The 12,110-nt window shown below is 41.4% G+C and overlaps 2 protein-coding genes across 5 annotated transcripts in view; both read left to right on the top strand.

The window, feature by feature from the left end:
* The window catches only part of ARHGEF12 (Rho guanine nucleotide exchange factor 12), a 47,941-nt gene extending 38,294 nt beyond the window's left edge, over positions 1-9,647 (top strand). For 2 of the 3 annotated variants that reach the window (XM_052786483.1, XM_052786480.1), the window contains 4 exons: positions 238-723; positions 2,350-2,663; positions 3,449-3,521; positions 9,543-9,647. In XM_052786483.1, the coding sequence (XP_052642443.1) occupies positions 238-723; positions 2,350-2,663; positions 3,449-3,521; positions 9,543-9,610 (941 nt within the window). In that variant the 3' untranslated portion in view covers positions 9,611-9,647. Of the gene's footprint in view, positions 1-237; positions 724-2,349; positions 2,664-3,448; positions 3,522-4,132; positions 8,449-9,542 lie in introns of those variants that run through there. The other variant, XM_052786482.1, reaches the window with a different exon arrangement.
* Positions 9,560-12,110, top strand: part of GRIK4 (glutamate ionotropic receptor kainate type subunit 4) — a 223,750-nt gene continuing 221,199 nt past the window's right edge. For both annotated transcript variants that reach the window (XM_052786486.1, XM_052786484.1), the window contains exon 1: positions 9,560-9,647. The gene's annotated coding sequence lies outside the window, so the exon portion shown is untranslated. The remainder of the gene's footprint in view (positions 9,648-12,110) is intronic.

Raw genomic sequence — 12,110 nt, 5'->3', positions numbered from 1 at the left:
CCCTAAGCAAGATGGAACTTGTATTGACATGCTTGCTCTTGCTTGTAAGGTAAAATGTGGAGTAAGGCTTCAGACCTTATATATTTATTTTTATCCCTGTTTTTCCTACCAAGAGCAATGAGAAGGCTGGCTGCTATGAGATATACCTTCTTGAAAGGATGGCCTTTATGTCTAGTTTAATCGCTGTTAGGGAGGTTATGGTGCGTGAAGCCTTGTGAACATTATCTCTACTTGCAGTGGGCTTGCTGAAACAATTGTTGGTACAGCAGCTTGGCTTTTCTGAGAAGGGGACCCTTGAAGACCGGCAGCGCTTTCCCAGGTTTAGGACCATTTCTGAAGAAGCCCAAACAGAGAGTGGAAATGAGCCCGGACTACAGCACTCTGCCAATAACAAATTTCACCAGCCTGGGACAGACAGAGTGCTTCTGAGAACCGGAACTAATGAGTCCACAGCTAGTTATGGCCTCCGGACTTCAGCTGAATCGCCAGCTTCAGGGGATGCCATGCAGCTGATAGTGAGAGACCCCAGATCAAGTAGTAACTTAGCAATAGACCGCATGAGTGTGAATCTGGAGATCTCAACCACAGAGCTGGAAGGGGTGGGTGTTGATGAAAGTGGGGAGCATTTTTTTGATGCTCGAGAAGCTCACAGTGATGAAAATCCATCTGAAGGTGAACTGATGGAAAGGAAGGAGGAAGAGGATGTGCAAATACGGATCTCAGGTGAGCTGAGGTCATTCACCCTTTGAATGATCGTCTGTCCAGATTCAGTATTAGAGACTTCCTCTCTTGTTTAAATAGTGTAGGACATTTAAAGTTAACTGTCAGACCTTGACAGTCATTTTAGCCCTGAAAAGGGCTGTGCAAACACGTACCTACTGAATTCTCTATTTTATGGAAGAAGAAGCTGAAACACTGTGGCGTTAATACACTGTGACAGACTAATTACAGAGGCACCAGGTACAATGCAAGCTCTTGATTGTGGTTGCCGTTGGACCACTTTATCTCTCAACTGACTGTTGGGACCTGTAGGGAAAACATTTTCCCTGAAGGCAAAGCACTTCCTTAGTCTGTACAGACAGAGCGCCCATGCCTCATGCTATTTTGTAGATACTGTGTTGGTTTCTCCTGATCAAGCTTCAGAAAAGAAACTTAAGAGTTTAGCTTTGCACTGTAATTGTCTCCTGCGACCTCACCCCAGTCTGAAGCTCTTAAAAGTTTGTTATTTTTGTTATTTCTGTTATTATTACTACATATGGCGTATTTGGCAGTTACCTGAGCAGCACCTTAAAGTATATCTATTCTAACCTTCAAGAAGGTTGTACAGCTGTTAACTCAGCAGAAAACTAGCTCTAAGGCAGCAGCTGTGAGCACTTTCATGGGTCTTTGTGTGCTTTGTGTTTGGAAAGTCCTGTGATTTTGATCAGCCGACATGGTGACACTGCACTAAATTTAGCTCACAAGTTGAGGTTTATCTCATGTGCATGTTGTAGTAGAAGTAGCTACTAGTAAGTAGATTCTATATGACTATTAGTCTTGAAATCTCATCCATAAATATGCTATTATTTAAAAATTGGATTCTATCAATATGGATAAGCCAATTTGTGACTGTCTGAATGCTGCCTTCCAACTACATATTGAAAACAATTTTTCTTTCCCTGAACTACTGAGACATTTTAAATTATTAAAACTGAGCCAACAACTTGAAGCATCTAATTTATTTGTCACCTCTTACGCTGTTTACTTTCTTAACTGTGCAGGGACATCAAAATTAGATTGGCCTGGTTTTAGTCAATTCTGATTCCACATGCCAGCTTTGCTGTAATACTGTAGAGAAATTATTTAATATAATCCTATTGCTAGGTGCAGGTTGTGAATTTAATTGCTTTATCTTTTAACATAGCATCAGCAAGCTGAATTTTAAAGCTACTCCATCTAAAAGCATCCTCGGTACTGTAGCTAGTAAGTAGAGGTTAGAAATCTAGCAGTCTGATTTGTCAGGTACCATTAGTATAAGTGCAGGTTTTTCAGACATTATAATAGAAACACAGATTTTGGAAAAACAGGAAGGTAGGTGATGAGCTCATCTATTCATGTAATTTTCAAACTGCAGTCCAAAAACCAGCCATGATCTCTGAAGCCCAATTCAGAACCAAACTAGTCTGGTCTGATATAATCACTATTCTGTGTAGTGTTCACAAATGCTTTTTCTTATCCATTTTAAAATCGCTCAGGGGATGGGCCTCTTGCCACTTGTCTTTCTTAAAGTCTGCTTAAACTGTCTACAGTTCAGTGGTTCTTGGTGATTATTGAGCTGGAGGTGTTAGTAAAAAGCTGTTCTCTTAACAGGAAATTATTTGATTCTTGATGGATATGGAACAGTGCAGGAGAGCTCCACAGATGAGGAGGTATCATCTCTAGTTCTCCAGTGCACTGCAGGTGGCCGCACCTCTTTGGACTCTGCACAGCAGCAGCCGCTTTCCCCACGGGACACCCAGTCGGATGGAGGAAGCTCCCCGTTTGCTGAGGAGATGATGGCCTCACGCTGGGGGGGAGTGGAAGAGTCCTGCTCATTCGTAGCAAGCCCTCACTTCTCTTTAGAGTCACGTGTGCAGATGATGCAGTATATTCAGAAGATAGAGGATGACCTTGAAAAGTTAAAGGTATAGTATGCTTCTATTTGCAGTATCAGCATTTTCATATTCCTTAGGTTTTCTTTTAGAAAAGAGCTTGAAAATAATTTCGAGTGGGAAGGCAGGCAGCCATTCCTTTTTTTGTCTTTGGCTCTTATCTCTGCAAGCTTTTGCAGCAGAAACTTGGTGCTGTTTTGCTTGCATTAAGTTGTGGGTTACAAGAGGCAAGTAGTTCCGCTAGAGCTAGCGGGTATGTATATTGCTTTGATGTGAATTTGGAGAGATGCCTGAGGGATAGGACAAAACTGATGCAAGTCTGCAACAGTAGAATTTTGAAGGGGCCACTGGCCTAAGGAATATGAATATCTGACATAAAAAGACCTATCAAATCTGTTGCATACTGCTGCTAATATCAAATGAAGGTGCTAAGTTGCGGTAGACTAATAACAAGGTTTTCAGCCTCACTATATTCAAAATGATTTTTTTGTTTATGGTGGGGATTCTGTATACGTAATAGCCATTGCTGTAGAAGGTTTATAGCATCTTGATATGAGACGTGCCAACGTGTCAAGTCAGTAGCCAACCTTTAATTTAACTGAAATCTGAAAAGAAAGTACAATGTTGTATGCAAATGGAAGGCCTGATAAAGATGCTGATGAAGGAGTTGAGATCCATTGTGGGTCACTGTGCAACATGGGTGATTCCAGTCCACTCACTTGTAGTGAAACTTCTCTTTCCCCATTTGAAGCCCTCTTTGTTCACTTGGTAAATAGAGAAAGAGCCACTTGAGTTTTGGGGTTGTTTTTGTTTTTTAGGAGGTTGAGGAAGACTACACCATTCTCCGACGCCAAGGGCTGGCTGGATCAGCCTCCACAGGAGAGCACTCAGGTACACAACCAGACTGTCTATAATTGGTAGCATATACACCACATTAGCTTCAGACATTAAACAAAGAACACAAAGTCAATTATTAATGTTTCTCACACACACAAAAGGTTTCACCTACTTCAGCAGCTCGCTCAGGGCTGAGACCATGCTGATTCCAGGAAAGGTCAGTTGAATCCATTGAGACTCACATGTGCAGAGGAGCTTGTTCCTTCCTCTGAAAAGGTTGTTTGCAAGCTGTCTTGCCCCTACCTGTCAAAGACCTACATCTCAGGATATACAGCTTCTCTTTCAAAGAACGCTAGATTGATGTGAAGTCCCAAAGGAAGATTTTAGAACGTGTAAAATGATTACAATCTGTCTTTACTTTCTCTGGGGTGTCTCTGATGCTGTGTAAAGTGGTTGCCATGGGTGCCTTAAAATTGGCCGTAGGCATCCTAGAGATTTAATTGCTGGAATTGCTAACAAAGGTCTTAAGGTTAAACGGGTGTGTGCTGTCTCTCATATAACATGCTTTCTCTGCTAGTACTAGTGTGCAGAAATGTTAGCATTCATATCTCATTACACCCCCTGTCTCTCACCACCCCCTTTGTTTTTTTCCTCCCCCCCCCCAGACAAAAGCTAGTCATGTTTTCAGGAATGGCTGAAGATTGGATGAAGAGTATCAGGACACAGCACCCGCTGTCTTCCTTGTGGACTCTGAGACAAGAGGGTTTGGACCATCCAGACATGAACCATACTCCAGCAAAGTGGGCATGGGGTGCTTTTCCTGTGGGGCATCTGCACTATCTTGTCAGTGAGGGAGTCTATTCTGCTCCTCTCCTTGCTACCAGAAATTCATTTTTCAGAACAGAAAAACCAAACCAAATGTACAGAGCTTTGGGTGTAGGATATAAAAATGTATTTAGACATTTAAAAAAAAAAATCAATGTATTTATTTGACTTCATTCCGTGTATCAAAAGCACATTTTAATTTTTTAATCTGCCTTTTTTGTTCTATTTTAATTGGGTAGTGACAGTTCTAGCCCTCTGCATATAGTACACCCTGCTTGCCACTGCTCCTGAACCAAAGGTCAGGTCTGAGGGGAGAGGGCGTGCCTATGTGCAAGTGTATCTTTACTTCACTGGACTGGACTCTGCACTCCCTGCTGGCAATCAAACTGCCATGCGAAGAGCTACTTATGAAGGTGTTAGGATGACTTGTGGCTGGAACTATCTGTATTCAATGATTGCATGGGAACTGCTTATGTCACCACATGTGTAACAAGAATTCTCCATGCGCTAAATAGCCAGGCACTTGATGGGCAAATTTTCTTTTTCCCCTCTCCTATTAGGGGTCTCCTTTGTTGACATGCAAGATTAGACTGGGAGAGGAGAAAGATAGGTTTAATTTTTTCTTCACTTTGTTGGCTTTGATCATTGTCTCCTTTGTAAAGAGATAAAAATACTTGGACCTGCAGCACTTTCGTAACTCTTCTCTGGATCAAAAAGAAAAAATGCAAACCCAGAAGTGTTTCAAAGATGTGGGGCAGATCTGCCCCTGATTCACTACTGAATGAATAAGGGCTGCCATTTGAGTTAGCCACAGGTACTGCTGATTATAGGGCCAGTAAGTTTTAGTACCTGAAAGTATGTCTTGCTGAGAGCTTGGGGTGGGTTTGGGGGTTTTTTGGGGGGTGGGGTTGGGTTGGGTTTGTTTTTTTTTTTTTTTAAACGGATTTGTGCCAATGTGTTCTCACTGAAACAGAGATGTGCAAAACAAAGAAGGCTGAAACAGCTCTTTAGTACTTCCTTAGGCCTGTTCTAATGGGTTTTGCTGTCAGAATTCCTTCTAGTCTGGGAACAAGATGGTAAATATCAGGCTACCAGCAGAGCTAACACTGGACAGCCTAAGCTGTCCCTGGTATCACAGACACTGTGAATAGGACTGCTAGTGGAAAGTGTTTAAGGGACTCTCTTTCGCACCCTCTTCCCAAGTTTTAAACTATTTAATGAACCCAAACTGAACAGCATGCCCAACCTGTAAATCCCATTAAGACGTCAGAACTGCTATAGCGTTGTTTGCATCACTGCGTGCATCATGAAGTACTGAGAATCTGTCTTTGGTCAGCATAAAGCTCATACCCCCTGCTCCTTTAAAACAAGTGTTTTCTCTTTAGCTACTGGCAAGAAATCAGATCTATCCTTTGCCTACTCAGGTAGGAAAAAAACAGTTCTTGTTCTTCCCGTTAGAAATATGCAAGGGACAAGTTCATGTAAAGATTGACAGAGGTTGAGCAGAAATTATTTTGGGCCTGATGTGAAAGTTGGAGCCATGAGCCCTTATAGAGTAGGGAGGAGTTTCTCATGTTTTAAGAGTGGATTGCACAAAGTATCATTTTTCACCAGTGGAGCATTATACTGCCAACACAAGCCAAAGTGTTCTCTTCCAGGCTGGCAGGAGCTGCTTCTTCCTTGGGACCCACCAAGGCCTGTCCTGTTGCACCTGTATGAGTATACTGTCAGTATTAGCTGAGCACTTCCATTCTTATGTGGGTGGGATCTCCCCTCCTCACCTTCAGCCATACGGTTCCTTTGGTTATAAACATCTAGATTTCCTCTGATAAGCCCCCAAACTAGAATGCTGCCTCATACGGATGTGGCATCTTTTACCTGATCCTGCCAGAAAAAGAACTGAGATAAAGCCAGACTTGGTGTTTAATGCCCTTTTCCCCTTAAATAAAAGGACCCCAACTCCTCTTCATCAGTTGGCATGATGTTTGCCAGGGTCCACACACTCCAGAAAGGGGAGCAGCTATTATGACCTTAGCTGTCTAAAAGCTTTCCAGCAGGCTTCCATGGTTGATTCAAAATTACCACTGAATTCTAAGAGAGAGACCTCAGTCTGGCTTTTCAAGAGTATGCTGGAAGACCAGCAACGATGGGACCTGTTAAGGCCTGGTTGCTTAATACTCCTTCCTTGTGACTGAAGACAAAATCCTTGGTTCTCTGGTTTTCTCCAAGTTGCATGAATTTCAAGGCTCACGGTGAACAACATACTGCAGAGAAGCATATAGCTGTTCAGATGGGCCATGGGGGAACAGTCTGCCCCTGCTGCCTCTGACTTTCACCTTTGCATAAGCATTTTGTAGCATCATCCACCACTACATTGTTTCATCTCTAATAGATGTAGCAGCAGTGAAAAAGCTGGGAATGGGAGTATTTAGGTTGCCAGGTCATCCTTACATTTCTGCCTCCAGAGCTGCTGGAGTGGAATCTTCCCCACCATCCCCTAATGCTACCTTGGACGTAATGCACTGGGAGGACAGGTGCGGTTCTGTCTTGTCACTTCTCAAGATGTATAAGGGGAAGCGCTTTGTGCCAGGCTAATGGGGATGGCAGAGAAGCCTTTGTGCTAGATGAAATGGACAGTCTCCAGAGCAGGAGATTGCAGAGAGCTTTAAGGAATGTTAGAGAAGACCAACCTATGTGAACCCAGTTTTATGGGCAATATAAACAACACACTGTGCTCTGTCCTGTTTGTTTTTTGTTTCAGCTGGCCACCTTATGCTACACTGGTCATCCTTACAAATAGGGCATTACTCCTCTAGAAAAATGATGGTGGGGTCAGGGATCCATTATCTTCTGAGAGCAGTAACCTGAAACAATAGGGGATTCCTTTTTCCTCTCTAGCACATCTACTGTATGGCAGACTTCAGGCCATGTCTCGCTGTGTGGAAGGAGCTGGAACTCAAATGTGCTATTCAGGATTCTCACTTTTTTTCCCCCTTTAAGCCATAAGATACCCCTTTTTAAAATTTCAGTTTCTAGTGTAAGGAAGCGTTTTAATTTGCCCCTGGTTGGTAATTGATTGCATTCCCTTATTCAAACTGGATAGCAGAGCAGGACAATGTTCTCTGGTTTGTTTGCCCCAGCCCCTCCTCCCCAGTGTTTTGGGTTTTTTTCTTCCCCAAATACAAGATGAGCAAGGGTTTCTTATCTTGGGAACAAAGATGTAGTATAGCAAACATTCTTGCATATCCTTCTGAGAAGTGATTTCTCTTCTGCTGTTGCAGGATGTAGTTCATGGACGAGCAAAAAAGTGAGATGGCTACTTTCTGGAACGGGGTACTTCCTTCTCCTGTAGAGGGGTAGAAGAGCAAATGCTAAGCCGGTGTTTGATCACTCTGGTTTCTTGAGCATACCTTGTCTGTAGGGAAGGGAGATTTCTTTAATATCCTGTAGGTGGGATCAGAAAGAAGGATGAGGAATGTAAACCTCAGGAGCTAAGAAGTCTAGATGGTTTTGGTCAGCTTTCAGACAGCACTATGGCTATTTCCAGTGTTTTCATAAAACTTAGATATTCTGATTTACAGATACTGTCCCTGTTATTAGAAGAGGGGTCTGATGCTTCAGCAAGTGACCCTTGATTATAATCGCAGTGCTTGATGGTATCTGGTATTGTTTTCTTACTCTGTTCCCCAAAGAAATCCCTTAATTCCCTCCCCTAAAGGTGCCAACTGACAAGCAGATGTACTGCAAAAGGGATACTGCAGCCAAAACACTGCTGTTTTATTTTGAATTAAGTCTTGTGGAGCTCTCTTCATACTAGAATATTTTTATTTTCTTTGTACAACATACAATCATGTACTCTTAACAGAGATTTACTTTAAAGAGAAGAAAAAAATCTGGAAGTATTCTTTAAAAAATACACAAAAATCTTTATTAATAATCCTGTATTTTTACTGATCATGTTTGAATGTCTAAAAAGACTTTATTGTTCTAATTATCCAGATGTATGTTTGTAAAATAGCTCTTTTATGACTTAGCTGATAAGGTTGTATGTTTCTGGAATTAAATATTGGTCACTTAAAAAAAGACTGTTTTCAGGATCTGGGAAATAGAAAATTTAAGCGTTTCAAATATCATTAAATAAGCTTAAAGTAAATAAGTTTTGTCTGCTGGATTTTTTGGGGGGGTTGTCTTGTTTTAATTGCCTGGAGTGTTTGACAGGACAAACTGTCTTGATTGGCAAAGGAAGCTTTCATTTGGTACAAATGACCTTTCAGAGTCTGTTGCTGCTGTTGCAAATGTGGGACCCCAGTTCTCCCAGTTAACGCAATTCTTATTGATCAGTTGCTCTTCCTTGAGGAGAGAGCAAGGGCCTCCTGCCAGCGGCAGTGGAGATGCCCTCCTGTGCCGACCTCTCCTGTGGGCACTGCCTGTGCCCAGCTGACTGGCAAAGTGAGAAAATTCTGCTTGCATTGTCTGGTCAAGGTAAAAGGGTCCTGTAGTTCCAAGCACTGTTTCCCCTCCTGCTGTGCTATCTCCTGCTAGTTTCAGAGGAAATGTTTGGGCCACCTGAGCAACTTTTGATTCTAATTGATGACCTCACTCTAACTGTCTGTATCTCATCCCCATCCTAACCTTGTGAATAAACTGCAAGAAATGCACGTTTCTGGACTCAGCAGTCTCTGCTTAAAGAGCTGCTCGTAGCAGTGTGTCTTCAAAGCCCTGTGCCCAAGATGATCCTTTAAAAAATAAAAATACCCACAGGTGTAAAAAAACAAAGCAAAACAAAAATCTACTGAATCTCAAGAGATTTTAATCAAGTCTTCAAAATTCTGACTTTGAAGACACCAGGTTCAGACTTTCACAGATGCTTATGTACCTTGACCAAATTTCTGCTGGTCAGAGTGAGTTAGTGAGTATCTAGTCTTATTCTAAAGTCAAACATGCCTCCTGAAAGAATTGAAGTTCCAGATCAGTAAGTAATCAATGCTTCTCCGCCCATCACATTCTGGACTTGTACTTTTGCTTCTCTGTGTTGGTGTCAGCAGCAGTGTTACATGAAGGCTATAATCTAACAGGGGTATCTGCATATGGTATATAATACAATGAGTATCATGCTAAACCAGGGCAAAAGAAGGCTCATGAAATAAACAGCTTGTTTGGGAACTGCATTTTAAAGGATGGTGGTGTTGGTTCCTTGCCAGATGCAATCTTTATTATGCAGGGAACAGTGTCCCTATGTCTTCCCTTTAGTGTTGACCAGTAAGGAGGAATTAGCACGAAACATCAAATACAAGAAAACAAACAAATCTGTGACTTGATCCAAGACGAGAATGATACTTCAGGATGTTCGCCATGGTAAGTGATGCCTTGGTTGTGTTTTGCACAGCTTGTAGTGCAAGTGTGGCCATTCTGTTTTCTGCAGTTGCTAAATGTGGCTTGGAAATGGAATTTTGCCCTTTATAGTGAAATTTCCTACTGATGTGCAACACCCACTATTGCGTTTCACTGGAATACTTTTTGTTTGCTGATATTTCCCCCTTTGTATCACTAACAGCAATTTAATGAACACTTTAAAAAGTCCAGCATAGCTGTCACTATTAATGCTTTGGCTCATCTGATCATGTTTGACAGTTAAACCTGAGCAGTGAGTTTTGCTTTCTGTTTCAAGTCAGTTTTGTGTTCTTGTGCTCCAGCGCTTTACCTGCTGTAGGGGTTGCTTTTAAGTTTCTAGCATTGTAGTTCTAAGTCCAACCAGAACCATTATCCAATGAAATTGGCTAAGTTGATTTTATTAACTTATAAGCTTATTCTTATTTTTAAAATGGAATCTGTTTGACGGTTAGGAACTGTCGGTATGTAGCCTTTCAACATGATATTACAGCTTAGTATCTTGCAAATTTTTATCATTTAAGTCTTGCTGGACTAATTTTTCCCCTGAAGCATAACTGCAAGCATTTGCTGTCCAACTAAAAGGCTGCAGCTTTATATCAAATGTTAGCCAGAGTCCATTGGGCTTAAACAATAGTTTGCTTGTGTTCTGTAAAGTGAATCTTCTTCCTTATATATGTCTTTTGGTTTTAAGCTTTATGCCTTTGAATTGATTTGGTTTCTTCCAGCAAGTTCTTTTTGAGACTGCCTTCTCTGGAGTGTTCACAAAGACGGTGCATATGCATGAAGTGATGTGTGCAGCAGAACAAGATGCTGTTTTTTCCTCTCTAGACTGCTCTGTTTTACCGAGTTAGAGTTTCTAGAAGACGAAACTTCACCCTTGTGCTTGGCAGCCCTTGCCTCCTCTTTACAAGATGTGGGATAGAGCGCCTATGGGGACAGTCACATAACACAAGCTATATTATACTGCTTTGTGTATCAGTGCATGGGAGCACTTGAGGCTTTTAATTTCCATTCTTTTGCTGGATATTTTTCCCTCCACTAGGATCAAATAGAAATTTGAAAGAGAAGTGAAATTCAAACTTGCTGTTGAGGGAACTTGCAAATTTTTTAATAGGGAACATCTGTGCTAAGCGTTTTGTGCCAAGGCCTCTGTTTTGTTTTATTATCTGCAGAGGATGCTTTACATGAATCCCTATCATTTAGTGATACTCCTATCTTCAGCTTTTGACTTCCCTGGAAAGTGATGCAGTCACATTTCTGATAGACAGGCTGATAAAAATAAGTGAATAAAAAAACAAGGACCAAACCAGAAAACATACTAAATCAGGTATATTTCTGAATGTTTAGAATCCTCTTTTTTTTTTTCTTTTTTTTCCCCTTCTGCAGTATGTATGTGAACCTCCTTGAGAGATTACTTTATTATAATTGGTAATCTGAGCTCTATTATGCTTTTCTAATGATGCTGTTCGTGTTTTGCCTATTTAAATGTTACTTTATATATTCCCTTTACTGCGCTGCTGTAAATAAATGATTCAAAATAAACAGCTCAGAAAAATCTGAGCTTTGTGTCTTCTGCAGCCTATGCCCTTGAATCCCAGCTAGGGATCGGAGAGAACTGTACTGCATCTTTCAGGGCTCTTTCACACACACAATCATGGAATTAATCTCTCCTTGCTGCCTGCCATAGGGAAGGAAGACACAATAGATGATTCAGTGTCTTATTTCAGATGGGTTTGTGTTGTTTCTGGGTTATGTTATTTAAAGTATTGTGGTCATGCAGCATAGCTCCCAGAAACATTGGCGTGTTTGTTAATACTTGTCCGTGAATATATCTTATGTGGTAATGCCTAACAGTTTTAGCTGGGACTGGGGACTTCACTGTGCTACAAACTTTACAAGACCAGTTTCTGGGCCAGAGATCTTGGAGTCTAAGTGAAGTTGCAGCACGTTTTGGGATCCTGAGATGCAAGCAGTGCTAACTTCGTAATGCATCTCCTGTGCCTTTCACCTCCCAGTCTTTTTTGTGAAGTGTCTCTCCTAGTCTTTACTCTAGGTCTAGGGGTATTCATCTAGAGGTATTTGGCATTGTTGCTCGCACACCCAGTGATTCTAGGATCTTTTTGGGCAATTAGGATGGCAGTTCTATCCACCCACCACCACCCCAAATGTCAAAAGGTGACAATTCCATTTTGTTCCAGGAGAAATCTTTTGGCAAGGGTGGCCTTGGTATTTGCTGAAGACTGTCTATAAATTACCCTTTCTTTTTATCAACTAGTCAATGGATTTTAGATTATTGTTGTTGTTTTTCTTCTCCCAAAATATTAATGAAGGTTGGCATAAAATGGAAGTTGTCCAGTTCCTGGCATGTGTTCTTTGCCACTTGGTTGGATTATCGTGAAGGTAAATGTATCACCAGAGAAATGGACC

The sequence above is a fragment of the Harpia harpyja genome, chromosome 4 (assembly GCF_026419915.1).
Source record: "Harpia harpyja isolate bHarHar1 chromosome 4, bHarHar1 primary haplotype, whole genome shotgun sequence".
Lineage (NCBI taxonomy): Eukaryota > Metazoa > Chordata > Aves > Accipitriformes > Accipitridae > Harpia > Harpia harpyja.
The sequence above is the reverse complement of the archived record's forward strand: the minus strand, read 5'-3'. Positions and strand labels throughout refer to the sequence as shown.